At 49.2% G+C, this 25,467-nt stretch overlaps 20 protein-coding genes across 20 annotated transcripts; 8 read left to right on the top strand and 12 right to left on the bottom strand.

The window, feature by feature from the left end:
• Positions 1-75: 75 nt before the first annotated feature.
• NEDG_01447 (ribosome assembly protein 4) lies at positions 76-1,395 on the top strand (the record flags this gene model as incomplete). Its single annotated transcript, XM_067688865.1, has 1 exon — positions 76-1,395. The coding sequence occupies one exon, from the start codon at positions 76-78 to the stop codon at positions 1,393-1,395; it is 1,320 nt and encodes a 439-aa protein (XP_067544452.1).
• Positions 1,396-1,519: 124 nt separating this feature from the next.
• NEDG_01446 (uncharacterized protein) lies at positions 1,520-2,947 on the bottom strand (the record flags this gene model as incomplete). Its single annotated transcript, XM_067688864.1, has 1 exon — positions 1,520-2,947. The coding sequence occupies one exon, from the start codon at positions 2,945-2,947 to the stop codon at positions 1,520-1,522; it is 1,428 nt and encodes a 475-aa protein (XP_067544451.1).
• Positions 2,948-3,014: 67 nt separating this feature from the next.
• On the bottom strand, positions 3,015-5,864 carry NEDG_01445 (uncharacterized protein; the record flags this gene model as incomplete). Its single annotated transcript, XM_067688863.1, has 1 exon — positions 3,015-5,864. The coding sequence occupies one exon, from the start codon at positions 5,862-5,864 to the stop codon at positions 3,015-3,017; it is 2,850 nt and encodes a 949-aa protein (XP_067544450.1).
• A 49-nt stretch (positions 5,865-5,913) lies between these two features.
• On the bottom strand, positions 5,914-9,654 carry NEDG_01444 (uncharacterized protein; the record flags this gene model as incomplete). Its single annotated transcript, XM_067688862.1, has 1 exon — positions 5,914-9,654. One exon carries the CDS (start codon positions 9,652-9,654, stop codon positions 5,914-5,916), a length of 3,741 nt encoding a protein of 1,246 aa, XP_067544449.1.
• Positions 9,655-9,681: 27 nt separating this feature from the next.
• Positions 9,682-10,842, bottom strand: NEDG_01443 (uncharacterized protein; the record flags this gene model as incomplete). Its single annotated transcript, XM_067688861.1, has 1 exon — positions 9,682-10,842. The coding sequence occupies one exon, from the start codon at positions 10,840-10,842 to the stop codon at positions 9,682-9,684; it is 1,161 nt and encodes a 386-aa protein (XP_067544448.1).
• A 28-nt stretch (positions 10,843-10,870) lies between these two features.
• NEDG_01442 (actin beta/gamma 1) lies at positions 10,871-11,995 on the bottom strand (the record flags this gene model as incomplete). Its single annotated transcript, XM_067688860.1, has 1 exon — positions 10,871-11,995. The coding sequence occupies one exon, from the start codon at positions 11,993-11,995 to the stop codon at positions 10,871-10,873; it is 1,125 nt and encodes a 374-aa protein (XP_067544447.1).
• A 225-nt stretch (positions 11,996-12,220) lies between these two features.
• On the bottom strand, positions 12,221-12,838 carry NEDG_01441 (rRNA small subunit pseudouridine methyltransferase Nep1; the record flags this gene model as incomplete). The annotated part of the gene is made up of 1 exon (XM_067688859.1): positions 12,221-12,838. The coding sequence occupies one exon, from the start codon at positions 12,836-12,838 to the stop codon at positions 12,221-12,223; it is 618 nt and encodes a 205-aa protein (XP_067544446.1).
• A 111-nt stretch (positions 12,839-12,949) lies between these two features.
• On the top strand, positions 12,950-13,675 carry NEDG_01440 (uncharacterized protein; the record flags this gene model as incomplete). The annotated part of the gene is made up of 1 exon (XM_067688858.1): positions 12,950-13,675. The coding sequence occupies one exon, from the start codon at positions 12,950-12,952 to the stop codon at positions 13,673-13,675; it is 726 nt and encodes a 241-aa protein (XP_067544445.1).
• A 47-nt stretch (positions 13,676-13,722) lies between these two features.
• On the bottom strand, positions 13,723-14,970 carry NEDG_01439 (ubiquitin-like 1-activating enzyme E1 B; the record flags this gene model as incomplete). The annotated part of the gene is made up of 1 exon (XM_067688857.1): positions 13,723-14,970. The coding sequence occupies one exon, from the start codon at positions 14,968-14,970 to the stop codon at positions 13,723-13,725; it is 1,248 nt and encodes a 415-aa protein (XP_067544444.1).
• A 14-nt stretch (positions 14,971-14,984) lies between these two features.
• On the top strand, positions 14,985-15,491 carry NEDG_01438 (mediator of RNA polymerase II transcription subunit 6; the record flags this gene model as incomplete). The annotated part of the gene is made up of 1 exon (XM_067688856.1): positions 14,985-15,491. The coding sequence occupies one exon, from the start codon at positions 14,985-14,987 to the stop codon at positions 15,489-15,491; it is 507 nt and encodes a 168-aa protein (XP_067544443.1).
• NEDG_01437 (uncharacterized protein) lies at positions 15,480-16,127 on the bottom strand (the record flags this gene model as incomplete). The annotated part of the gene is made up of 1 exon (XM_067688855.1): positions 15,480-16,127. One exon carries the CDS (start codon positions 16,125-16,127, stop codon positions 15,480-15,482), a length of 648 nt encoding a protein of 215 aa, XP_067544442.1.
• An 82-nt stretch (positions 16,128-16,209) lies between these two features.
• On the top strand, positions 16,210-17,154 carry NEDG_01436 (uncharacterized protein; the record flags this gene model as incomplete). Its single annotated transcript, XM_067688854.1, has 1 exon — positions 16,210-17,154. The coding sequence occupies one exon, from the start codon at positions 16,210-16,212 to the stop codon at positions 17,152-17,154; it is 945 nt and encodes a 314-aa protein (XP_067544441.1).
• A 125-nt stretch (positions 17,155-17,279) lies between these two features.
• NEDG_01435 (uncharacterized protein) lies at positions 17,280-17,771 on the bottom strand (the record flags this gene model as incomplete). The annotated part of the gene is made up of 1 exon (XM_067688853.1): positions 17,280-17,771. The coding sequence occupies one exon, from the start codon at positions 17,769-17,771 to the stop codon at positions 17,280-17,282; it is 492 nt and encodes a 163-aa protein (XP_067544440.1).
• A 32-nt stretch (positions 17,772-17,803) lies between these two features.
• On the top strand, positions 17,804-18,616 carry NEDG_01434 (aurora kinase A; the record flags this gene model as incomplete). Its single annotated transcript, XM_067688852.1, has 1 exon — positions 17,804-18,616. The coding sequence occupies one exon, from the start codon at positions 17,804-17,806 to the stop codon at positions 18,614-18,616; it is 813 nt and encodes a 270-aa protein (XP_067544439.1).
• Positions 18,617-18,639: 23 nt separating this feature from the next.
• On the top strand, positions 18,640-19,941 carry NEDG_01433 (uncharacterized protein; the record flags this gene model as incomplete). The annotated part of the gene is made up of 1 exon (XM_067688851.1): positions 18,640-19,941. The coding sequence occupies one exon, from the start codon at positions 18,640-18,642 to the stop codon at positions 19,939-19,941; it is 1,302 nt and encodes a 433-aa protein (XP_067544438.1).
• Positions 19,942-19,970: 29 nt separating this feature from the next.
• Positions 19,971-20,777, top strand: NEDG_01432 (uncharacterized protein; the record flags this gene model as incomplete). The annotated part of the gene is made up of 1 exon (XM_067688850.1): positions 19,971-20,777. One exon carries the CDS (start codon positions 19,971-19,973, stop codon positions 20,775-20,777), a length of 807 nt encoding a protein of 268 aa, XP_067544437.1.
• Positions 20,778-20,842: 65 nt separating this feature from the next.
• On the bottom strand, positions 20,843-21,817 carry NEDG_01431 (uncharacterized protein; the record flags this gene model as incomplete). The annotated part of the gene is made up of 1 exon (XM_067688849.1): positions 20,843-21,817. One exon carries the CDS (start codon positions 21,815-21,817, stop codon positions 20,843-20,845), a length of 975 nt encoding a protein of 324 aa, XP_067544436.1.
• A 341-nt stretch (positions 21,818-22,158) lies between these two features.
• On the bottom strand, positions 22,159-22,488 carry NEDG_01430 (uncharacterized protein; the record flags this gene model as incomplete). Its single annotated transcript, XM_067688848.1, has 1 exon — positions 22,159-22,488. The coding sequence occupies one exon, from the start codon at positions 22,486-22,488 to the stop codon at positions 22,159-22,161; it is 330 nt and encodes a 109-aa protein (XP_067544435.1).
• Positions 22,489-22,807: 319 nt separating this feature from the next.
• NEDG_01429 (uncharacterized protein) lies at positions 22,808-23,551 on the top strand (the record flags this gene model as incomplete). The annotated part of the gene is made up of 1 exon (XM_067688847.1): positions 22,808-23,551. The coding sequence occupies one exon, from the start codon at positions 22,808-22,810 to the stop codon at positions 23,549-23,551; it is 744 nt and encodes a 247-aa protein (XP_067544434.1).
• A 198-nt stretch (positions 23,552-23,749) lies between these two features.
• Positions 23,750-25,467, bottom strand: NEDG_01428 (uncharacterized protein; the record flags this gene model as incomplete). The annotated part of the gene is made up of 1 exon (XM_067688846.1): positions 23,750-25,467. A coding segment is annotated over one exon (1,718 nt), but the record flags the coding sequence as incomplete, so codon positions are not given.

Here is a 25,467-nt window from a genome sequence, read left to right as displayed (position 1 = left end):
AAAAGATCAAAAAAAGTAAGGGCTAGTTAATAAAAACGTCTCAAAAGTAAAAATTAAAACTGCAGAATTTTTTATATGCAGCTTCAAGTAATTGCCCAGTTTATCTCACAAGAAGAAACACCCCTGGGGCCTTCCCTTCAATTACCCAACCAAATAACCCTGCAATCTCTGAGACAGCTTCTTCCGGCAAATACAGAGGACGCTGATAAAATGAGAATGTTTGTTTTTGGAACAGAAATTACAACCACACTTGAAGATGCGCTCAAGAAACACCAGATAACTAACGAAACCACCGTGAACATTTACTGCTACCCAGATGACCCCCCAAAGAAGTCAAGATCGCCGGGGTACCTGGCATCATCGTGTTCTGGGCACAAGGCGGCAGTGCTTTGTGTTAAAGTGAGTCCGTGCGGCAGCTTTATCTGCACGTCCTCAGGCGACGGAACGGTGCGCTTCTGGTGTGGAACCACCAAATCGCCCATCCGGTCCATCCCTCTCCACCACCACTGGGTGCAAGCAGTCTGTTTCTCGCCCGACTCCAAGTACCTAGCAGCTGGGTCGATGGATGGAGGGGTGTCTTTGATCAGCATTCCCGCCATGGAGGTTGTCTATACCAAAAAAGTCCACAAGCAGGGGGTTACCTGCATTGCCTGGAGACAGGACAGCGAAAGGTTCTCCACGGCCTCCAGGGACGCCAGCGTGGGGGTCTGGGACGCCAAAGGGCACGTCCGCAGCATCTTCCATGAAAAGCCAGTAATAACCACCGTGTATTTTGGAGACCATCTGCTCTCAGCGGGAAGAGACTGCTGCATCAAGGTGACCGATAAAGACGGACTGCTTGTTCAAAACCTGAAAGGACACACGAAGTGGATTATGGGGCTAAGCACCCACAACGGTTTAGACATGACCAAGTTTCTTGCAAACAGTGATGGGTGCGTCTTCGGGTCAGGCAAAAGCTTTTTTGTGAGCGTTAGCGACGACCGAACAGGCATTATCTGGCGGCCCAGGTGGGATGAGAACGGGAAGTGGGTTTTTACAGCGGCAAAGAAGCTAATTGGACACGGGGATGTGATAACGAGCGTTAGCATTGCCTGCAACGGGATATACATTGCGACGTCCTCCTTTGATAGAACGGTGCGTCTATGGACCTCAATGAACGGAATGATTTCGCATATTTTTAGAACACATACGTCGCTGGCATACCAAACAGTCTTTTCATCCACCGGGAATCTTTTAGTGTCTTGTTCTGCAGATAAAACCGTTAAAGTGTATTCCGTAGAAAAAAAGAAGCTTCTTTCAGATTTTGTGTGCAAAGATCAGGTGTTTGCCGTTGACATTAGAGAGTTTATGATTGTGGCTGGTGGAAAGGACAAACTTGTCTACTTTTTCACCTAGTAACTTTCAATAAATGCTTTTATAGAGTCTGGGTGCGGGTGGGTGCTGTTCAGTTGTTCAGTTATAGAAGGTAGCTTTATTTATAGACACAGGTGTTGGTGGTGCTTGTGTAAGCACGGCGCGCCTAGATGTTTTTTTCAGAAAGTGTATCTTTTGGCGTGGTGGTAAGGGTTTGGGCTAGACTTGGGTTATTAACAACTAGTTGGAGGACCGGGGTGGTGGTCCCATCTTTGCTGTACTTAAGCTTGGACTGTAAGTTTTGGAGGAAGGCCAGAGTGTGTTTGGGTAATTGCTGGACATCTTTGACTACCATCTGGGCAATGAAGATGCACTGACTGTTTGTCTCGGTCCCGGCCTCCGCAGCAACAGCATTCTCAGCCACAGGTTGTTCGATGACGGTCTCCGTTGCAACAGGTTGTTCGGTGCCTGTCTCCGTTGCAACAGGCTCTTGTGTTGAGCTTAGCGGTTTGATAAGTCCGGGGGTGTTGATAAACATGTTTTCCAACGTACACTGGTCCCCGGGTTCAGATGAGGTTTTGCCAAAAAGTGGAATGGCATCAATGCTCCACCCAGAGCTGGACTGTGCGCGGTTGCTCTGTGAGAGGTCTGCCTGGCACTCAGGCTGCTTTGGCGGAAGCGCTTTTCTTTGAAACACGGGATTGCCAGCTAGCTCGCTGGCCTGGAACGCGTCCTGCTTAGCTGACGAATCCCCCTGTGAAGAGACGGGGGAGAGTTGGGCCCTTCTTAGTTTCAACGATTCTTTCAACGAGTTCGTAGGCCCAGCTGCCATGGAGGCATCTTCTAATGTCGCTGCAGGCAGTGGCGGCGGCGTGGGTATAGACACAGTGCTCGCTGGAACAGTCTCGGGCACGGGCATTGGCATTGGTGGCGCAGAGGGTATAAACTCGGCGTCCATGGGGCTTCTTGCTTCAAGGGTTATCTCTAGCTCCTCGTTGAGTGGGGCACTTGGTGTAAATGGGGCCTCTGATCCAAACAAGCTTCCATCAACACTACCAGGGGTTGCAGTGTAGGAGAACGCCGATTTGTAAGAAGTGTTGCTTTCCTGGCTCAATACATCTAAAAACTCCGAATCGCTGTCATGCTCCTGAATGCGATCAACACCAAAAGACAGGTGTTTTCGCCGGTAGCAATCACCCACTGGCATGTTGTAGTAGTATATCTCATTTTGGGTGTTTTCACCATTAACGGCAGAAGAGAGACAAAAGTGCTGTCTCCGCCTGCGTGGCTGGTAGCTTAGCATTTGGAGAATTGGAAGAACAATGACACTTTCAGGCCCAAACAAAAGCGGCAGAGTCCCTAAAGAGTCGCTGGCGTCATCACTGTTGATGTGCGAGGAGACGGAGGTAAAGCAAACACTGCGCCTGGGCTTTGACGGGACAGTGTGCCACCTGTCAGATTGTTTTTGGGCAGCGTTTGCTGCAGCGTCCATCCAAAACAGGTCCTTGGTTGGGGCAATGGTGGTAAAAGGTCGTTCTGAGACGCACCTTCTCCATGGTATAAGGACTAGTCCAATAATGCACAGTTTTTTCATGCAGTTGAAGCCTCTGCTTTATTTATAGCCTGTCTTCTGATTGTGCAAACAGAGCCCAAACAAACAACTACAGATCAATTACTTCTTGTTTGTGTGCCTCTTTAATTGACATCTTGGCAAATACTTTTTCCAAGTACTTCGTTTGCTGGCTGGGAGAGTCTTTGATTTTTTCAAAAACAATCGTATCAATTTTACTGGATAAAACCGTTTTTTCTATTACATTTTCACAGCTTTCCAAAATACTTGAAAAGCCTTCCAAGTCTTTCTCCAGAAGCTCTGAAATAACGGCAAGTATTCGTTCTTCAAGTTCGTTGTTGTCTGCGCTTTGGAGGATGTCCAGGCAGAGCAGAACGCGGTTAATGTTCTTGTAGTACATTTTAGTGTTGGTAATGATGGCGAGTTTTGTGTTCAGGTCTAGTGCGTCCCTTAGCTTGATGAAGATTTCAAAGGAGTCGTGTCCCATGGTGTCTATCTTTAGCGCGATCTCTTCAATCTTTTCCCAGGCATTTCGAACGGCGTCCTGGTTTCGGAACCGGAACACTTCCAGGCCGAGCAGCATGATCATCCACCGCTCAATTTTTGCCATTTCAGGTTCGGGAAGGGCTTGGCCCTGGGCTTTGTCGCTGGCAAACTGGAGAATGGCGCTGGTGCTTGAAATGGTGCTTTTGAGGGGCTTGTAGTGGATTTCAGTGAGTATAGTGAAAAGATCTAGCAGTGGAGCGGCTGCGCAGATCTGGAGGAGCTCTGCTGTGGGCATCTGGCATGAGAACACGGCAGCCTCGAGCAGAGGCCCGAGCACTCCGATTCTTTCAATGTTTTGCTGAATAAAGACGTATGAGAGCCTGCCAAGCGTTTTTGTTTTGGTTTGGGTCAGATGCTGCAGTAGCGTTTCTGCCAGCTCGGCCAGTTGCGAGGAGGGAAGGGTTCGGGTTATTTCAACAACTTCTTCAAGTGTTGCATCGGGACACTCTTCCTTCTTTCCTTTTTTGGGCTCTTTTCCAAAGGCAAAAATGTTTCTGAGGAACCTTGTTCCAGTTGGTGTTAGTTCGGGCTCGGTAACTATTTTTGCAATTGCTCCAACGAAGTATTTCCAAATGTGGTAAACTTCTCTTTTGTAGGTAATAGCCAGCTGAATGACCAGGTACGGATCAGAAACTTTCTGGAACATCTCATACGCAATTGTTCTGGCGTTGATGGTTATGCAGGCCCGAACAAACTCCTTAATTGTGTTCGGGTGCTTGGTTTCGGCAACTTTCTCAGCTACATTGAAGCTCTCAAGAAGGTAGAAGTACACATTCTGGCTGCACCGCCCACAGTAGTTGTAGGAGGGCTCGGGAAGAAGCTCCCGGTGAAGAGAGGTATCTGCCGCCGAGACAGCCGTCAGGAAGTCCGTGTTGCTGCATGAAACGTCATTTGAGACCGGAAACTGGAGCATGTGGTGCTTGATTTGGTCGTAGAGCGTCTCTAGGTACTCAATTGAGACGCTGGGGCAGTCCGTGAGCACAATGGTGGTAAACTCTTCCAGGGTGATCTTTTTTCCGGTGTTGGCATTGTGGATGCTGGTGTTTAGCACGATAATCGACATCCCAATCGAAAGAATCGTGTCAAAGTTCTGCTTTCGGCTCTCCGCATACCTGGTGCAGAAGGCGTAGATGATCCTTTCTATCTGCTGCCCTTCGCCCGGGAGGTGGAAGCTGAGCAGGAACACTCTCAGCGCCGCCAGCAGGTCCAGTTCGCTAAAGTTGAAGGAGTTGCAGAAAGCCTCAAGCAGCTCCTGGTTGCTCTCCTTCCCAATACACTTCCCCAGCACTGACAGGTGCGTGTCTGGGTGCGCCCGGAAAAACAGAGACATTCCATGCGCCGTGTCGGTTACCCCGCACTCTTTCAGGGCTGCTGCCACCTCGGCGGCGTCTCCGGTGGCGTTGAAGGCGTACAGCGCCGTCTCAAGCTTCTTTTTTCTCTCGGCGCGTTGAACCAGCCTGTTTGAGACGGCACAGTACCCGCACTCCTCTGCCTCGCTGCAGTCCTTGATCATTCGGATAAGGTGGCGGTTACTGGCTGCGCAGAGCTTTTCAACCAAATTTTGAAGTGTTCTTTTGCTGGTGAGCCGCAGAGATACGTCTAGGACCAGGTACTCCAAAAACTTGGCTTTGGCAAAGATTGGCGCACCATCTTCAACAGGCCCGGTCTCCTTCTCAATGTACATCTGGAAGTAGAAAGGCTCTAGAAACCCTTTGCCTTGCGCTGCAAGAAGAATGCTGCTCTCTTTCCTATTTAGGAAATCTTGAACCACCAATCGCGATAATGCACCTGACATACCTCCCGATGAGGAAATAACTGTTTCAAGAAGAGGCTTGCAAAAGATCAGCTTGTCTTCGTTGTCAAGCAAGTGCCCAATAAACTCCGGATGCTCTCGCAGGAAGCTTTTGAACATTGGCGGAATAAGGTATCCGCACCGGCTGCTAGTAATAAACTGCTTGGTCATGTACAGAGTGCAAAAGACCTTAAAAACGTTAACTTGGTGCTCTTTGGTATTAACCAGCCTAAGCAGCCGCAGAATAACCTGCAAATAGACCACCACCGCCCTCTCCACATACTTTTCGTTTTTCAAGAACTTGACCCTCATCAGCGCCTCCGGAATGTCTCCAAGGTCCACCTCTTCTTTGGAGATAACAAGCTCTTCCAAAAGATCCTGAAAGATCTCCAAGGCAATGAACTTTTCTGCCGTGTAGAGCGTGTCGCATTTAAAGAGCCTGCTCATGGCCTGAAGAACGCTTTCAAGCGAAATCGCCATTTCTTCTAAAACAGTCTTGTTGAACTGCTCCACTGCTTCTTTGGCGTCTTTGCTTCCCTGCTCGGAAAGTCTTCTAAGACGCACTGCTGCCTGGGTGACTGCGTCCTCTAATGTGGGCAACATATTTTTTTAAAACCATTTTTTAATGAAATACGTAGGTATCTGAAACTCATCATTCAAACACCACCCCGAGCTTTTGGACGAGTAGGGTAAGCTTTTCTTTTTTGGTCCACTCGCTGTAGATTGCAGCCATTTGCTTTTTGGACCGCGACTCTGAAATCATCTGTCTAATAAGTGAAAGAAGCCGTTCTTCAACTGCAGGGTTCTCCTCGTTGGCCAGGAGCTCTGCGCCCTTCAGGAACAGAGTAATCCAGGCCCCTTGGGCCAGTTTTCCCTGGGCTTCTGAGATCAGGTCAAGGATAAAAATCTTGTCGTACGCTGACCCCGTCTGTGCCTGCCCCAAAAGCTTGGAAAGAATCCTGATTCCGTCTCTGGGGCCTGGTTGGTAGGCCAGAACGGCCTGTCTGATCGCTGTTCGCGCCGACCGGGCCTCGGGCGTGTTGATTTTTCCAGCGATTTCAATCATTTCCTCAATGGGAAAGCTGGAAATAAAATGGAGAAGAAGGTTTTGGTAGTGGTACAGGTCGTACTTGCAGCTGGCAACAAGGTTTTCCTTGTCTATCTCGGCCAGGGCGTGCCCGTGCTGAAATATGCCTGCTTCCATAATGCTGAGCGCAATAACCCCCGACCTGTCTAGTTTGGTCTGTAGGGACAGCGTTTTGGCTGCGCTGGCTAGGATAGCTGGGGCGTGCGGGGAGGTGCTGTTGGCGGTGTAGTGCTCTTGCATGAACCGCAGGGCACAGAGGAGCACCTCTTCATTTCGGGTGTCCAGGAGTGACAGCGCTTTGTTGAGCGCTGCCAGGTAATGCGGGGACTCTGGCCTGGTTTTCAGGTAGCACAGGGATGCCTGGAACACCGCGCTTGTTTCCGGTAGACTTTCAAGAGCTCCCGATACAAACCTTTCGGCCGTTGGGCCGGACACTTCGCCAAGCACCGTGGTAAGCGGCCCTACCACCCGGGCGTCTGTGCCTGCCATCTCTGCCACTGTGGCCAGAGCTTTGGCTGTGCTCTGTTGGCCGATGCTTCTGCCAAAGATCTTTTGGGCGATTTGGAGGGTTTCCGCAATGGCTTCCTCTCCTATTTTGAGGTGGGAGAAGACAATGTGCTGCACAGCCTCTAGCTCTGCTGTTTCTGGAAGGAGAGACAGTACTTCTATAACCGACTCAAAATTTTTGGAAATCTTTTCCCGATCACTTTTCCAAAAACGGTTTAGCTCGATAAAACAGTGTTTGGCAGCTTCTGTTAGCTCGTCTGCTGCAAGACCTTTGAGCTTTTCTTTTGCAAGTGTGCTGTTCCTCTCCTCTGTTTTGGGCTTGGAGGCTGCCAGGTGGGCAATTAGCACCCCGATTCTTCGGGCATCGGTTTTTTCTTTTTCAGCCTTTATCTCTAACGCTTTGTCTGTTCTTTCCTTTTTGGGTCTTTTGACCGCCTCTTCGCCCGGTCCAGCCTCTCCCCGCTTCTCTCTCTTGGCGGGAAGGAAGGCAGCTAGCTCCGGGACTGCCGCGGCAAAGGACTTGAACTCCACCCGCTTCTTCATGTACCGAACGAGAGCTTCTTTGAGAAGAGCGCTTTCGCTGCACATTTTCTGGATCGCTGCTGACCCTTCTTTTCGCGGGTCTATGAACTGCCCCGTTAGCGCGTGCATGGCTAAGTCTCTTAAGTTGTCCTTCTCCAGGCACATAAGCACCTTGGCCTGCACCAGAGCATACACCACCGAGGACCGCAGCGGTGCTGGCTCTTCTGTGGCCGTTATTTTGCTTGCTAGCACCTGGGCGACCTCGGGCTCCAGCGCAAGCTTTTGCTGGACGCCGTTGTAGAACAGAGCGGGGACACCTGAGCTATCCCGAACACACCACTTGGTTGGCGTGTCCTCCGGGGCGTCCGTGTGAAGCGCCCCCAGGCAGTCGATCACCTGGAGGTACTGCAGAACGTACTTGGTGTCTAGCACATGCATCAGCACAAAGAAAAGACTGTCCCCCCGGAGCTGGTGGATGGGGGCGGCTGTGTACCCCTCTTTTCCATGCGGTAAAAACTGTGACACGTGTGTTCCTCCCAATAAGGAAGTGATAACAACCATCTCGTTTTTCCGGTACTCCTGAATCAGCATCCCCCAAATCTCTGGAAGGTGCAGATCTTCGCGCACTATCTTCATCTGGGCCCCAAAGGGCAGCTTGGGCAGTACTGCGTAGAGGTATGTGGTGGCACAGGAACGAACCTCCACCCTAGCTTCTTTTTTGAGCTCTTCGAGCACGCTGTGGATGTGGGTGTGGTGGGAGCGGATGGCGGCTCCAGTGTGGGGGAGCGTGGCGTGTGTGAGGAGGGCGGTGTGAACAGCCCCCGGGATGTGGGGGGACAGCTGCTCCAGAATGAAGGGAAGAAGTGCACTGCCATTGATGCTTTCATTGAGCATCCTTTGCAGAGACTGAAGACTTGGCTTGGCACCTAGTGCCTGAATACCCCGAATACCCCGAATACCGGCACAGACAGCTCGGTCTAGTAGGCTCGGGTTGGTAAAGCTTTTTCTTTTCTCGATGTACGCCGAAAGAATCGCTTCAGCTGTCCACTGCCCCTGGTCCTCCTGGCCCTGATACGCTTCATAGAGACAGTTGCTAGTGACACTTCCGTTAAAAACGTCTTCTTCGCTATCAACCCTTAAAATACTATTTAGCAGCCGATAAAGGTTCTTGGCCCCGAAAAAGTCTTTTCTTCTTTCTTCAAGGCCTTGCGCGAGTCTACCTGTTGCCAGTGACACACACCCCAGCCCAAAGACATACTCCCCAACTAGCTCCCCAATCCTTCCTTCTAGCTCGTCCAAAAACATCTCAACCACCCCTAGAGCAGCTTCGTCTTCTACAGGCGTGGCAGCCCCGGGACTGTTTCCTCGATAGAGCGCTGTTTTTGCCAAATGAAGTAACTTGTGCTCACTGCACTCGCTGATAATGCTTTTTACAGAAAGGTTCTTTGTTAAACACTCTTCTATAAAAACCAGCACCTTCTCTGGCTCGATATCGTTTATGTACGGAAGAACGGTCTGCGCCGTGAAATGCTGCCAAACCACATTGGCCAGTGGCTTTTTGGAACTGTCCACCACATATAGAAGCGCGTCCTGGAACACGTCGCTGGCCGCCCTCTCTTTCACCAAGTTTAGCGCCTCCGCGGCATCTTCCCTGCCAATCGCCTGGAAAAGACCTTGGTACCTGTTTTTCTCAAAGTAAAGGTGGTGGTTTCTGTCGAGCAGAAGGTTCGCATAAACAGCGGCCTTCACTTCCCCCGACCCCCCTTCCAGCCACCCTAGCATCTCTTCCGGCGCTGCTTCTGCGGTTTTGAACGCCTCGGAAAGCGCCGTTCCGGCAAGAAATCCTTGCTCTTCTCTAAAGCTCTTCCTAAGCACCATCCCCACCAGTAGGCTGCGGTCTATGTCCCAGGCCTCCACTATGATCTTCTTAACCAACCCGAAAAAGCTTGCACTCCCCTCATCCACCCGCCTGCACTCCACTGCGTTTAGTACTAGCGGCAGCAAGGACACGCCGACACCCGCATCCTTGTTAACAAGACACTCGGCTGCTATGTATGCGAGCTCACACTCTTCCGGTGATTTGGCTGCTTTTATCAAGCACGTTACTTTTTCAACGGCTGTGGCTTTCTCCGGCAGTCCTTGGACGATAACGGCTAAAACCTGGTTCTTTTTCTTCTGTTCGGCAAATATCTGCTCAATCGCTGCGCTTCTTTGCGGCTTTCTCACCCTGAGGATTCCCTGGAGCAACTCTCCGCGGGTACGTGCGCATTTGGCCATATGAAAAAATTGTTCCCGGAATTTTAGTTATGCATCGGCCAGCGTCGATATCTCAAAAACACCCTCACTCCCCCCGTAGAAAAGAAACTGCCCCTCGCTCTTATCAAAGTCCCCACACACCGCCAGAGTCCTTGAACCCTCCACCTGCACAAAACTATCGTACTCCTCCCCAATGACCATCCCAGAATACTCCCTGGTTTCTGAAAGGTCCGTATAGGTGATAAACGGGTTGTACGATGCCTGTGACAGAAGAACCCGCCCGATGTTGTCCCGATAGTCTCCCTGAACGACACTCTCTTTTTTTACCCCGGCTGAGATGGAGAATGCCCCAACTAAAAACCGCCGGCTCCCTATCTCAATCGACGAGGGGTTGGTAGAGACCGTAACATTTCCCTGGCTCTGGTAGTACCCCTCCGGATAAAACCCTTTTCTTTCCAGGTCTACCCCCGGGAGAACAACAAACTCCGTCTCTAAAAAGGCCTCTCCAAGAACCGTTTTTATCCGCGCCACAGCATTTTCCAGGCTTTCTTTGCCCTTTACCATGATAACCACCGCATCAATCCCCACTCCCAGACCGTTATAGGTCGCAATGGCCCCCTTTAATCTATTAAGCTTCTCTGTGGTATAAAGGAAACCTGAAAAAAAGAGAACAGAGAGGTTGTCGGCCACCCAAGCCCTCTGCGGCGCCTCGGGCAAAAGAATCTTCGTGATGTTAAACACACCACGCTCCTTCCTCCCCTCAAAGCTGGCACACACCCCCGGGGCCAAGAAACACTCACAGTCAATTGCTCCAACGTCAATGGCCCCGTCCTCGTCCTCAATCGACATCCCGCCCAGGACCCTAGCCCGAACCATCCCGAAAATCGTGCAGCCCCTTCCCTCCTTGAGCGCCGCAATGGAAACGCTCCCGGGAGAGGCTCTTTCTTTTAAGGCCCGATACCTTAAACACCCCCCCTGAAAAGAGACACTTTCAACGTGAACCTTTCCCCTGGCTACCACCCGGGCCCCAAGGACCCTCTGGAGGTCGCTCACGCTCGCAACCCCCCCGAACAGCTCCTGAGAGAGAAGGAGCGCTGCCCTCCCGGCGGCCTCCTCACTCACGCCCTTGCAGATGTATGCCATCGCCTCTGGGGAGAGAGAAACCCCGTGCTCCTTGGTAAACACCCTGTACGCCTCCCTTGCCTCCATAAGAAAAAAACTGCCGATGCGTCATTTATTAGAAGCACTTGCGGTGGATGATTGAAGGTCCGCACTCGTCGTACTCAGCCTTTGAGATCCACATCTGTTGGAAGGTACCAAGTGAGGCAAGGATTGATCCTCCAATCCAGACGCTGTACTTTCTCTCAGGGTTGGCCACAATCTTCACCTTCATGGAGGAAGGTGCTAGCTTGGTAATTTCCGTCTGCATTCGGTCGGCAATGCCCTGGTAGAGGGTGGTGCCTCCAGAGAGCACAATGTTACTGTAAAGGTCCTTTCTGATGTCAACGTCGCACTTCATGATTGAGTTGAAGCATGTTTCGTGGATACCAACGGTTTCCAGGCCCATAAAGGACGGCTGGAACAAAGCCTCGGGGGCTCTGAACCTTTCGGTGCCAATGGTGATGTTCTGACCGTCTGGGAGCTCGTAGCTCTTCTCAAGGGCGCTGGAAGGCTTAGCCATCTCCTCGTCAAAGTTCTCGGCAACGTAGCAGAGAGACTCCTTAATGTCCCGGACAATTTCCCTCTCAGCGGTGGTGGTAAAGGTGTACCCCTTCTCTGTGAGAATCCTCATCAAGTAGTTGGTTAGGTCCCTTCCAGCCAGGTCAAGGCGTGCAATGGCGTGGGGGAGGGAGTATCCTTCGTAGATGGGCACTGTGTGAGTGACACCATCTCCAGAGTCCAAAACCATTCCAGTAGTTCTTCCACTTGAGTAAAGAGAGAGAACAGCCTGGATAGCTACGTAGAATGCTGGGCAGTTGAAGGTTTCAAACATTATTTGAATCATCTTCTCCCTGTTTTGCTTCGGGTTCAGAGGGGCCTCAGTCATTAGAACGGGGTGTTCCTCTGGGGCTACTCTTAGCTCGTTGTAGAAGGTGTGGTGCCAAATCTTCTCCATAAAGTCCCAGTTGTTCACGATTCCGTGCTCAATGGGATAGTTTAAGGTAAGGATTCCTCTACGGGACTGCGCCTCATCGCCTACGTAAGCTTCTTTCTGGCCCATTCCAACCATAACACCGTGGTGCCTTGGCTTTCCAATAATGCTGGGAAAGACTGCACGTGGAGCATCGTCACCCGAAAATCCTGCTTTGCACATTCCCGAACCATTGTCCACAACTAGTGCTCTTTTTGCTTCGTCTGCCATTGCAGGGGTGTTAGAAAAAGAAAAATATATACTTTAAGGAATTCCCAGGGTGTTGATAAAAAGGCTAGACCAAAACACCCCTTTAAGAACCGTGATTTAATTTATTAAATTTATTAATTAAATAGATCTAGATGTGGTAGTTCGGGTTAGTGGATGACTGTGCCCTACACCCCTAAAACCTTGCACCCCTACAACCCTAAAACACCATGTCGAGTCCCGGGGCGTCTAAAAAATACCAAGGATTTTTTCTACCTCGCAGCAAACCTTGGAGCAGCAAGTGGCTGCTGAAAGAGCAAAACTTGACAGAGAGAGGAGGGTGGCGTCCTTGAAAACGTCTTCGCCTGAAGATACAACATTGATAAAGAAAACCATTTTATCGACTGATTCTTTTAAAGTAGCTGTGTTGGCGTGGGCAATGTAGTTGTAGAGGCTTTCTCCTTCCTGCGAGAGACCAATTCTTTGGGCGTCTTTGGGGATGTATCCTTCAACTGCGCCCTTGTGGAGCTGCATCAGAATATCCCGGGTTGATGATGCATAAATCCTGTTCCTTTCAAGGAGTTGGATCATAAGCCCTGCAAACCGGGTAAACACTCGAGGGATCCTTGTTTGCGGGTTTATCTCAATTACTGCGTTGGCCGTTGTTACTATCAGAATTTTTAAGCTTCCGGCCTTATTTAATGGGCTGTCCAATAGGGTTAGCAGGCACTGGTGCAAAATGTCTGGGCGGTAGGCTCCAGGCACAGCAGCCTTCCTGGCTTCGGGGGTTTCGCTGCTGAGGAGAACCTTGCCTTTGTTTGTTTTGGCCACTTCTAAGAGCGCGTTCTGGAGAACAACCGTAAGCATGGGAATTAAAAAAATAGAGCAGAAATGTCTTTGTTTGTTTCGACCAAGGAGGCATCTAGATCTTTAGTCAGGAAGTTTTCATTAAGGAATCATTCATTATTTGTCTTTATTATGGACAGAGACACGAGCAATGAGGTTGTTTCGGAAGTATTTAACATGCTAAGAAATAAAAACGAATGTAGAGAAGAAGAGGAAGAAAAAGCATCTTTAATAAAAAGAAACAGCACCCTTGGCAGAGCCGACCCCCTGGGAAACCTAGAGGAAGAGTCGTATGAAAAGCCTGCTTACTCCTACGCCACCCTCATTACACAGGCTATTGTCGACAGTAACGAGAAAAAGCTGTCACTTCGGGCCATTTACGCGTGGATCATGAGCAAGTACCCATACTTCCGCCGCCAGAGGGGTGGTTGGCAAAACTCGATCAGGCACAACCTTTCCCTGAACAAATGCTTCTACAAGATACCACGTGCGCACAACGACCCTGGAAAGGGCTCTTACTGGACAGTAGATTCGGAGTACCTGAACGTCTTCAACCCGAACGCCAAAACAAAGCGTCTTTCCGAGGGAGACGGGTTTAGAGACTCTTTGGACGCCAGGGCGAAAAAGTACCAGGGAGAGGTTAAGTCTTCTTTTTCCGAGATTCTCAACAATGAAAAGAACTTCTTTGACTCAATTGGAGTCTCCGACAAGCACTTGTTCTCAAAGTCCTTTGATTCTTCAATTTTTGACGGCAACCTAAGGGACATAGATGGGGACAGCTTTGAGAAAATCCTTATTCAGTCAGCAGATGGCGGAATACAAGGAGAAACCTCGCAGTTCTTCAAATTCACAAAGTAGGCAGCGTGTAGAAGGCAGGGCGTCTGCCAGATGCTGCCATCTTGAGATTAGTAAATACAGTATATTGTTCGGGTTTGTGGGTTGGGGTTTTCGAGACTTTCGAGGTTCTTCTGAAGCGGATGAAACGTTAGAATGGTTCCCGACCTAACCCCCAGGCTTCGAAGCGGTCGCTGAAGGTTATCTGGGAACTCTTCGTCGTAGAGCAGGCTCTGAAAGTCTTTGGTAATGGCTGAAATGCTTTTTTCGTTCGTTGTCAATCGCTTGATTAAAACACAAAGTGTATCTTTTTCTGTAATGGTTACAGTTTGGAAATTGGAAAAACACAAGCCACACAACGGATTGGGTGGAAGTGCAGGAAGGTGTCTAAGTGGCGCTCCCATGGTCAGGTAGTGCACGTACCCTGGCTTGGGCCGCAAAAGCGCTCTTACCTCCAAAACAACCAGTGCGCTAACAATGGCGTTGGTGGTGACAACCGACGGAACGGTGCTGGATACAATGTTCTCCGTTCGGAACAGTTCAGGTACGGGCACGCCGAATGGCTGGGCGCGCAGCGCTGAGAAAGCATGCACCAGGGGCGGTGTAACCTCTGAAGCGTGCTTAAACGCCTCAATCAGTGGCCGGAGAGGCGCTGTGCTCATTCTTCCCCCAAAACACTCGGTGAACGCCTCAATGGCTCCTGGGCTCTGCCCAGCTTCAGCTTCATCTTCACCTTCCAGGAACTTTTTCAGCTGCGGAATAAACTCCCGCACTGTCCAGTGGACACAGTGCTTCCACTCGGTTGGCGTGCCCCTGAGCGTACAAACAGGCAGGGCCTCTTCTGTTCGCGCCCCCGAGCAGGCAAAGCACTCGGTGCGCTTGGGATGCATTGTGTACGCCTGCCCCAGAAACCCCGTGCTTCCGCTCTCAATAACCCGAACGTTTCCAAAGAGAGCCATCCGATTGAGGTGCTCCCTAGCCTCTAAGTTGTCCAAACAACTAACCACCCCGAAAAAGCCCCGAAAAAACGCAGGTGTGAACTCGGGGTCAAGAAGATTCTTGGAAAAGAAGCGGGCGGAAATGCGCCCGCCTGACCGCGTCTCTGTTTCTCGCGCAGCCACCTCAGCCTTGCTTGCTCCAATGTCTGCCTCTCTAAAGAGAGACTGTCGGTTAAGATTGGAAAGCTCAATGGTATCGCCATCTACTATAACCACAGAGCCACGGAAGACACCTACCAACGAAATAAGCACCTCGCACCCAATGCCTCCAGCGCCAACCACTAGAAGGGGTCCTGGTAATGAGAACTCTGGCGCTTCCATAAAAATTTACAAACATGGAGAACACGTGCTTTAGGGACCCGCTTTGGCTGCAACACAACGCACTGACCTCCGAAACAGCACTGAGCTACTTTTCCCTTTCCCAGTTCTACGACAGAAACTGTAACAACGAGGTCCTGAAAATGCAAACGATGCACAACCCGCTTGCCGGGGGCGGAGAGTTCCTGCAAAAGATGGCTGGCATCCAGTACGTCATCGACCACGCAGAGGAGCCCCAGCTGTTCCTGATAAAAAAGTGCGAGCGCCTTTCTCCCGAAAAGGTTTTTGTGCTTGATTACTACTACATCATCCACGGAACAGTCTACCAAGCACCAACGGAAAAAGAAGTGTCTCGCACCAGGTACACCAACATCCTCTTTTCAATGATGGCAACCCTAAACACCCTTCCTCTCGAAAAAACCCCAAACCCGAGCCCCAGTGGAGGCGTAGCCGGAAAAAGAAATACCTCGTCAAATAGGCTAGCAGGCTTATTTAATAGTTACTACACGGAGTTAGGGAAATAGTTCGGTAAGCAACTGGCAGAGACGCTTGTCCCAGGCATCGCCCTTTTTGATGGCATCGTAGAGGTCATGGATCTTTTTGTTAATGGTTTCAAACTCAGCCTCCAGCTCAATGCTTGACTGTCTGCTTTGAACGCGCGCCTTTCTTTCTTTTAGCGAAATAAGCTTGCCATCTAAATCCTTCATGGCGCTAATCCACCCCTTCTTTTTGACGTTGAGTATTTCCATGTAGTTCTCAGAGGTTCGAAGAACCCCCTGAAGGTCCTCTTTAAGCATTTCCTCGGCATCAAGGATGCTTTTAAACTTAGCAAAGATCTCCTGGGGGTCCGGGAACATTCCCTCAGAGGAGGTGAACAGTTTGTTCGGGTTGCTGCTCAGAAGAGAGGAGGAGGGGTCAAGGTTCTTTTTAAGCATGATGAACATCTTAGACTTGATGCTGGGGTATTTGTAGAGCATTTTTTCAATGACCGATATGAAAGAGTCAAGGTTTTCTATCCCGTGGTCAATGTCCTGGTGGCTGCTAAACACGTTCAGATCCTCGGGTGTTTCTGTCTCTGGGTGGTATCTCTTGCACCGGAAGATACAGCTGAGACAGAGCACCAAGACAGAGAGTTTAAATGTCCACTTACTGCGCTGCATTGTTTTGTTCTTATGGCACCATATCCTTATATGGTATCTGAAACAGTGTTGGGTGTGTGTCCGTGAAACTTTTGTTTTATTTATGGGGGTGGCTGAGGCCTTCTATGCACAGAGAGTGAGTCTTGAGGATGAGGCGCGGGAAAGGAAAGCGTGCTACGACCCCGCCAAAGAGTACAACGCCACAATTACCCAGTATGGCAAATTTAGCGGTCTTGAAAAACAGAGTGAAACAGCGCTCCGGCGGAAAGCAACCTGTTTGGGAACAGCCAAGGGCTCGGTCTATGCCGGAACGTGGGGCGGGGAGGTGTTTGTTTACCACCAAGACCTGGCCCTGAAAGAGCAGTTTAGAGCACACAACCAAAAAGTATCAGCGATCAAAGAGTACAGCGAGGCCGTGGTGGTTCTTCATTCAGACGGGCTAGTAACAAGGATAGCGGGTAAATCTGGCATTTCGCAACAGATACCCGGGTTTAGGACAGGTATTTTCCATCCGTTTTTGTCTCTTTGCGTTTCAGGCACCGATGGTGGGCTGTGCTTTTACGACCTGGAAAGCAGCAAGGTGGTCTTTGAAAAGCCAGGCATAATGGACGCCCCACTTAGTCTCCACCCGTACGGGTCGTGCCTCTTGCTAGGGCCAAGGAAAGGGGCGCTCCTGGACATACGCACCGCCAAGGTTGAGGGACATCTGGAAAGCTACCAGATTACATCGTCGCTTTTTCATAGCTCGGGCGTTACCTTAATGGCAGGAACGCGGAACAGAGCGCTGGCAACGATTGACATGCGCACTCTCACGCCCATAGCCCGAACACGCAGCCAAACAATAATCACCCATCTCAGCGAGTATGAAAAAGCAGTTATTTACTCATCAGACACAAGCAATGCCCAGGCTATCTGTCCCATAACCCGAACTCCGCTGTTTTCCTTTTCTTCGCCAATCACCCACGCCGTATCCCATAACGCCACCAATACCCCCCTCTTCTTCACCGCCCCCACCCTTGAACTGTGTGGGTACAGTGCAACAAGGTAGGGTGGTGGTGTGGTGGTGTGGTAGTGTGGTAGTGTGGTTTAAGGTTCAGGCAGTGCGACGTAGTGCGGTTTAAGGTTCAAACACCGACTCTGGTACAGGCACAGGCACAGGCACAGGCACAGGCACTAAGCATCCTCTGTGCTATGCGTGGGGCTGGAGGTTGTGTTCTGCGTGGGACTAGAGGCGGTGATTTGGAAAAAAGACTTGATGAGTTCGCCTGCTGGAGAGTTCTTAATGAGATTTGGAAGGTCCATGATGTACGAGGGCACTTCTTTGCCAACCAGATGCAAAGCAGCGGCATTAGAGAAGTGGTTGCAGTTGTTCTCAAATATGTCGTACGTCTTATTGCTAAAGTTGTAACCTACCTCCTGAAGAAACCCTTCAAAGTCCTTTTCTGTTAGCGAGGTCTCTCCAAAAGGAAGCCTTTCCACGGGTCTTCCAAAGGCAGTCGTTCCCGGACTGTTTCTCTGAATGCCTCCCTGGAAGTAGTACTCTTTCCCAAAGACCACGACTGAGGTGTGCCAGATGCCTTTAATGTCAGCGCCTACCATTTCTTTAAGCATGCTTACAGCCATTCCATTGGTGATGTCATATACCCAGACTTCCACAGCACCCATAAACAAATCTTATTATTTTCTTTTATTTCGCTATGGGAGAATGGAAGTTTGAAGACTTTGAAATAGGCGCATCACTTGGAAGGGGGAAGTTCGGGCGTGTTTATCTTGCCAAAGAGAAAAAATCAGGCTTCATTGTCGCTTTGAAGATTCTTATCAAGTCAGAAATCACCAGCTCAAATGCCACGAAACAGGTGCGGCGGGAGATCGAAATACAGAGCCACCTAAAACACGAGCACATTCTCCGGCTTTATGGATACTTCTATGACGACCTGCACGTTTACATCATCCTAGAGTATGCGGCAAAGGGAGAGATGTTCAAACTCCTCCAAAAGAAGAAAAGGTTCACCGAGCAGGAGGGGGCAGTTTACATCTCGCAAATGGTCCTAGCTTTAAAGTACATCCACAGCAAAAACGTCATCCACCGAGATATAAAACCTGAGAATCTTCTCATAGGTGCAGATGACAAGCTAAAAGTAGCTGATTTCGGGTGGGCAGTCCACAACATAGACAGTAAAAGGTACACCTTCTGCGGAACCATGGACTACCTGCCCCCAGAGATGGTTTGCCACCAAAAACACGACAAAGAGGTTGACGTCTGGGGGGTGGGAGTGCTCGCATATGAGTTTGTGGTTGGCAAGCCGCCTTTTGAAACCAAGGGGTGCACAGAAGAAACCTTCAAGAAAATTAAGTCGGTAGAGTTTACTTTTCCAGATTACCTGACAAACGCGTGTAAAGACTTTATTTCCAAGCTTCTGGTGCGAGACCCTAATCATAGGCTTTCCACGGACCAGATCCTCTCCCATCGGTGGATACGCTCGCATGTAAGGAACCAGAACAGAGAATAATAAAAATTTCTGTTTACAGCAATATGGGCGCAGCGGCAAGCACGAGGATCGGCTACTCTTTGCATATTATAAAAGTATCCCCAAAGTCGCCCGCACACTTAGCAGGGCTCCTTCCCGTCTTTCATTACGTCATTGGGGTTAATGGAAAGCCAATCACCTCAGAGGAAGACATTGGAGGAATAGCTGCATCGTGGGGAGAGGGGGCGCTCAGTTTGATGGTCTATGACTCAAGAAGAGCCAAGACTTTCTCGGTCGAACTAACCCGAGCATCCTCTGAAAAAATGGGTTTTAGCGTTAAGGTGCATCAGGGAACGATGCACCCAGTAACTTTTAAGGTAGTTGATATCGACTACAACTCGCCAGCACTGGATGCCCGTCTGCAAAAAGACCAAGACTACATCATTGCGCATGGGGGTGGGGCGTTTTCTTCGCTCTTTGAGCTTGAGACGCTCATTTATAAGCACCGGGGGGCTGTTTTGGAGCTGCTTGTGTTTAATCTTGGGAGTTCAATGATAAGAAAAGTTGAGATAACGCCAACCGAAGATGGAGCAATTGGGTGCGACCTGGGCACGGGAGTGCTGAATGAGATACCTGACACCAACGAGGCGATTGAGCTGGAAGAGAGCTGTGCAGCGAGTTTTTCGCCACATCCAGCGACCCAAATGGATGCCGAAGCCACCACACCTGAAGGGTCCGCCCTGGAGCAAAAGCTTTACCAGTCGCTAAATGAAGAAATTTCAGAGGAAGTGCCTGAAGAAGTGCCAGGAGAAGTGGTTGAAGAGACAGGCACCCTTCCCGGCGCCAGTGCCACCCCCGAACAAGAAGACCACATCACCCGGATACTTCAAATGAAGCCGCAAACCCCGGAAAAAACAGCCTACTATGAGACAGAGAGCACCGACTCGGCGCTGTTCCTGGCAGAAACAAGCGCACCACAGAACAATCCGCTAAACAGGCAGCACATGGTCCAAGGGCCGCCAACAACAATTCAGAGCGCGCACACCAACCCGGTTGATGGGGCAGAGACCTACAGCTGCCCCGGGCAGGCAGTGCCCGTCCAAGACCCAGCGCTGAGGTACCTCTGCGAGGAAGAGGCCCCCGAGGAGCTGGGGGTGCTTGAAGACGTTTCAGCCAAAGACGAAAAAAGCGAAGAGTTAGAAGATGCATCGTACATGTTCCAAGACTATTACGTTCCTTTTATTCTTCATCCTGAACACCCTGAACACCCCGAAAACCCTGAAAACCCTGAAAACCCGAAAAACACTGCCAATAGGGCAAATGCGGAAACCTTTCAAACAGATTTTCCAGTAGCAAAAAGAAGATGAGCCATAAATAAATTTTATTCGGGACTTGGATGCACTGCAGCTTACTCGGCCTGTCTCTTCCCTTGGGAGCGTGTCTTGGGCTGGGAATCTATATGGTTGCAGGCGTTTTTTCAAAGGGGGCCTCTCTTTACAAGGACATCATGGTTTACTTCACCACGCAAAACATAAAGTGGTGCTTGGCGACGGTCATACTCCACGATGTGTTTCTGACCAAAGATCTACTCAAGGTTTGGGTGGAAAAGAAGTACGTCAACCAGGAAGTGTGGAAGAGGCACAATCTGGTGGTTCGGGCGCTCAGAGAAAAAGCAGCCCCCGAAGATATACTTGCAGCCTTAACCCACACCCAGTCACAAAGGGAGATTTCGAGAGAAAAGCTGGCCTATGCCTGTAAGTACGTCATGCATCTGGCAAGGATCGGGTGGATGCTTGGGGTGGCATACACATATATGGATGCTTGGCCGTTAATCTACACCGTTGTTTTTCTGAGTATAGACCTAGCCACCAAAGCGGCCTCAAGAAGAGTATTCACCAAAACGAGAGACGTTCACCTCAACTACAGAAAGACAACGGCCACCCTTCTGTTTGCACACACAACTACCAAGGTGGACAGTTTAATGCTTGGGTACACCGAGTACACCGAAACATTTTGGAGCACTCTTCAATACTACACATTTTTAGATTCCGTCCTAAAACTAGCAGAGTCGGTTATTTTCAACATATACACGGCGCTCTGTCTAGTCCACTTTTTAAACCACAACCCAGGCGGTGCCATCTACTTCCAAGGGGCCCTTATCAAAATGGAAAAGCTTTCCAACGCAATCATTAAAATATTCTAGAAGATGTCTTTTGCTCTAACCACCCACACCCCCACACCAACCATTACTGTTTATTCAAAAATGCGTTACTCTGTTTTGTTTCTTCCAATGAAATAAGCCAGCGCAGCGCATGTCAGAATAACAAGCCCTGAAACTAGAGCAATTGTACCCCAGTTGTCCACTAACCACCCCTCGGACTTGCCCATAAAGATGCTTCCATCGATTTTTTCAGTGTACAAAGTCTTTGACTGCATAGCAACGGTTTTTGTTGTCTCATCATCAGAGGCAGAGCAGGGTACCTGTACGTTTGACAGAGAGATGGTTAGCTTGTCATCTGGATGTTTTTCCACGTGTGCAACTATCTTGGCTAACTCATCGGGAGAGATGTTGACAATGACAGGAACCTCTTTAGGGTAGGATCCCTGGCAATCGTCAAGTCTCTTCCTAACCAGTCTAAGCAGCGGGGGGGAGCCTTCTGAGGCGCCAATTCTGACAATGGTTGTTAGATTGTTGTTGTCTGTTCCATACTTTACCTCAGCGCACACATCGCTGTCTGGTTGGTTGTGGGTTCTAAATTCGGACATTATCGAGTTAATGGAAAACCCGGTTTGTCCCTCGTCAACGGTGAAGAGTTTTAGAATGAGCTTCCCTTCCTCAGCACCTGTGTTGGAGTTTTGTGCAGCTACGTCTTTGTTCTTGGAGTCTTTGGCTTTAGAGTCCTTGCCCTTGGAGTCTTTGTCCTTAGAGTCCTTGCCAACATCCTTTGGGATGTCCTCCTCTGCAGGCTTCTCTGTTTTTTCTTTGTTATCTTTATCTTTGTTGGCACTTTTGGAAGTTTCTTGTTTATCTCCCCTACCTGCTTTAACTCTGTCAAAGGTGCTAAAACCAAGCTGTAGAAGATTTCCGCCTTTACCTATCTTCTTGTGGGCGGGGGTAGTGGTTTGTGCTTCCAAGGCTTCGGGGTTGGCATCCTTTTTCTCAGCAGTTTTTGTGGACGCAAGTCCCAGGGTAAAAAAAGAAACAAGAATAGCTATCTTTACCAAAACCAGTCTTTTTAACATTATCTAAAAAAACAAAATTGTCATATTTATGTTTTTGATTTTAATTTATCAATTTATAATGGCTTGTGGTTGTGACTTTTGCTTCCTTAAAAGGTAATTTTTTGCTTGGACAGGGGGATGTTTGCAATTGAGGGTTGTTTTGGTGTTTTTTTCATTTAAAAAAGATAAAGACACAGATAAGAGAATACACTAGCCTGAATAAACACGAGGCAGCCTAAAGGATAGCCGCTGCGCCCACGCAGTGAGCCCAAACACAATAAAGTTTGCTCCTTAATTAGATTATGTTATGGAGACCAAGTCACCCACCAGCAGAGACTAAAAGTGTGTGTTTTATTTTATAATTACAGCATTGAGAAAGCTGCAAGAGTTGCAACGAAAGCACACCCAAGGGTCAGACCAGCACTGCTGCTGGTGGAAGAAGAGTTGCTGGTAGCACGGGACTTCTTCTTTGGATCCTTGTCATCGGAGTCATCAGACTCATCACCATCTTCTTGTGCGTTAGACTTGGCCTGGAGGTTGATGCTCTTCTTCTCAGAAGACTTCTTACCCTTTGAGGGGTTGTGCTCCACGTCGTCGCTTTCGTTGTCGTCATCCTTGCCCTTGGCTGGGGCAGCAAGGGTCATAGCTACAAAGGAAAGTACGCATAGGGAAATTAGTACAAATTTTCTCATTGTTGATTAACAGGTTCATGGTATTTATACTTTTGATCCGAAATAGACTGGCAAAATTTTGTTCTAGAACTAACCATTCAGGGACAAATTTTCAAATTCATTCATTTTAAGGTGCAATAAGCCGCCCAAACCGCGTCTATAGCCTTTCACTCGCCCGGTATGGGTAAATTGCGAATTAAATAGAGCCAGAAAGTCTAAAGATGTTCTAGATGTGTTCGGGTGACAGACCACGTGACAGACTATGTGACAGGGCGCGTGTCTGGGCAGGTGTCCGATTTAAGTGACTGGCGGGGATATAAAGCACAAAGAGTGCAAATATATGCTACATGTTTTATTGGCCATTCTTTATGGGCTAGATGTAGTTTTTGTGGGGGTACAAGCAGGTCGCTTCCCTACAAATGCACAGATCTACTACAGCGCTGGAAGAGGAGGCGTTCAGGCAATTGCCAACCCTTCGTATCAGCCGCCACAGGAATCAACCCTCTTGCGCGACCGGCCCCTGCCACCACTTCCTTGCCCCGAACTTACTGGGCCACAGTCCTACACCCATCCAAGCACAGTGCCGCAACCCTATACCACCGACCTGGAAATTCTGAAAAGGCCATTCTGGGCTCGGGTCTGGGCAGCTAGAAAGCTCTTCTTTGTCATAGCAGGCACCTTGTTTGCCGCCATTGTCTGTGCTTTTTTGCTGGTGTATGGGTACATCTACTTCATTAATGACACAGATACCCAAAAGTTCTGTTATGAAAAGTACCTGAACAATAACTATGGGACATGCATTGCTGGCAAGCAAGACATATACTCTTTCAAGCAGATAGAAGATCTAAACCTGTTTCTCTGCGGATATAGCAAGTACCCGCAGAAAGCAAACAACATTTACGTTAATGAGAAAGAAGACGCCATCCTAAATGATGTGCTCTATACGCGAGGGATTAAAGAAGCTCTGGCCTACCTGGAAAATGTTTTGACCAAAAACAGTTCAGATGTTGCCTTGATTCTTGACTTTGTGAGAGTGCAGCACCCCACCCACTACAATGCCTTGAGGGAGCTGAATCCTCAGTAGTTGGGGAACGATTGAGCAACTTTTTAGTTCGGGTATTATTATATTGCCCCACAGGTTAAATAAACTAAAGGTAAAGACTGCTCTTGTCGGATGGCGCAAAACGAGGGGCGGGGCTCTTTGGTTGAGATGGGCTGTGTATACGAAGGTTGTTCGGGGTTTGGAGGGCCTGGGTAGTGTCGACCATCGAGCTAGTTAGTATTAAGGATGTAACAAGCTGGATGTGGTTGTTGCTGCATTTAGAGCATCATTAACTCCATTGGTGTTCTTGTTAGACCCCGAGTCAGCCACAAACAGATTGCCAAACCCTGCAACAGATACCATGGTCTTACAGTGGGGACAATAAAAGCGGCCACCAGGTACGTCTTCGTGGCCGTTGCCAGACGCTGCCTGGTAACAGGAAAAACATATCATATGCCCGTCCATGGACACGAGGCCTACATAGCAGGAGTCAAACGAAGGAAGTGGCTCAGTAACTTTATCAAGGGTAATGTAGCATTTTAAACATGTGTAATGTTCGGATGGGATGCCGACGTGCAGGACCGTTCTTGTTCGGGCACCGTTTTCGGCTGCATTTTTTATCTTTACAACTATCTTCCCAGTTGCCCAGTGGTGGTAGCCGTTGGGCATAATCCAAAGATTGTTTTTATCTCTTGGCAGATTAGAGGTGTGCTTTCTGTTAAGGTTACGGTCCTGGCGCCTAACCTTGATAGCCTCTTCGATATAAACCTGCTGCGATTTGATTAGGATTTGGGTGTTTTTGGTTCGGGTGTGGATAGAGAGTTTAAGCTCTTCAATGTTTTTAAAGCATCTTTCTTCCCACGCCAGGATCGACTTAATGCAGTGTTCTAACGTTTGTGTAGTGTCTATCTCGAATAGGTTTAGATCTAGCCTTTTCACTGAAGCTTTTTCTTGGTATTCGTGTTCTGTCTCCCACATAGCAACAAGGCTTGGGAAATGTTTTGCAGTTATGGTTAGGGTATCCGCTGCAAAGGATTTCCCCACTGCAGGTGCAATGCACCCCCACACCTCAAGAGGCATCAGCATACGGATCCATTGTTTGCTGCCAATTGCTTGTAATGTCTCGGATGAAGGGCAAAAAAAGCCTTCCACATTCCCGCCAATGACTAGGTCGTTCAACACTTGGCTTCTTTTCAACGGAGCACAATCCAGGATGGAAAGGTTTGGTAGGTACCATGCATAGAGTCCAAGAAGCATTTTTGGTTTGAAGTCATCCAAGAACCAAAGATTGGGTGTAGAAAAGTCAATGTTTATGTGTAGATTAAGCTCACAGTCACTTACATCAAGGCGTGCTAAGAACCACCGAGTAGATATGTCAGACATGTTTCCCAGCTCTAGCTGCTTGGTGACGGTATAGACCATTAAATACGGTTCACACCCAAACAGCCATGCATACACCGCCCACCAGCCACTTGGTTGCTCATTGTGAAGATTGGCAACCTCTTCAAACCTTATCCCGGATATTACAAGCGTGTGTGCACATATTGTTCCAAGAGCCAGGAGAATCTTTTCAGTCACCCCTAGGTTTGTTGTGGGGTTTTTATTGGGGTCGAAAACAAACCTGTCGCTAATGGTTAGCTCAGCAAAGGCCAACCCATCCACCAGATGCTCCGGTATGTCTTCCTCCCTGTATTTGTTGAGATGGATTTGGACTGTGTTCTCCTGCTCTTTGGCAATGTACACCTCTTCTCCCACCATGTTCGTGGTTAGCTTGCATCCCGACTTTTCAAAAAACTTGAGTGTGCTCTTGGTGTACGGCGACTCCAGATAGTGCCCTGGGCTTCTCCCTGCTGCACACAGGCGTGTGGCAACTAAGGACGCAAGTATAATTGTTGTGAGTATTTCTCGGGTTAGCTGTGTTGGTGTTCGAGTGCTTGACAGCGCGGCGTGTGTATGTG

The sequence above is a fragment of the Nematocida displodere genome (assembly GCF_001642395.1).
Source record: "Nematocida displodere strain JUm2807 chromosome Unknown 5, whole genome shotgun sequence".
Taxonomy (NCBI): domain Eukaryota; kingdom Fungi; phylum Microsporidia; genus Nematocida; species Nematocida displodere.
The sequence above is the reverse complement of the archived record's forward strand: the minus strand, read 5'-3'. Positions and strand labels throughout refer to the sequence as shown.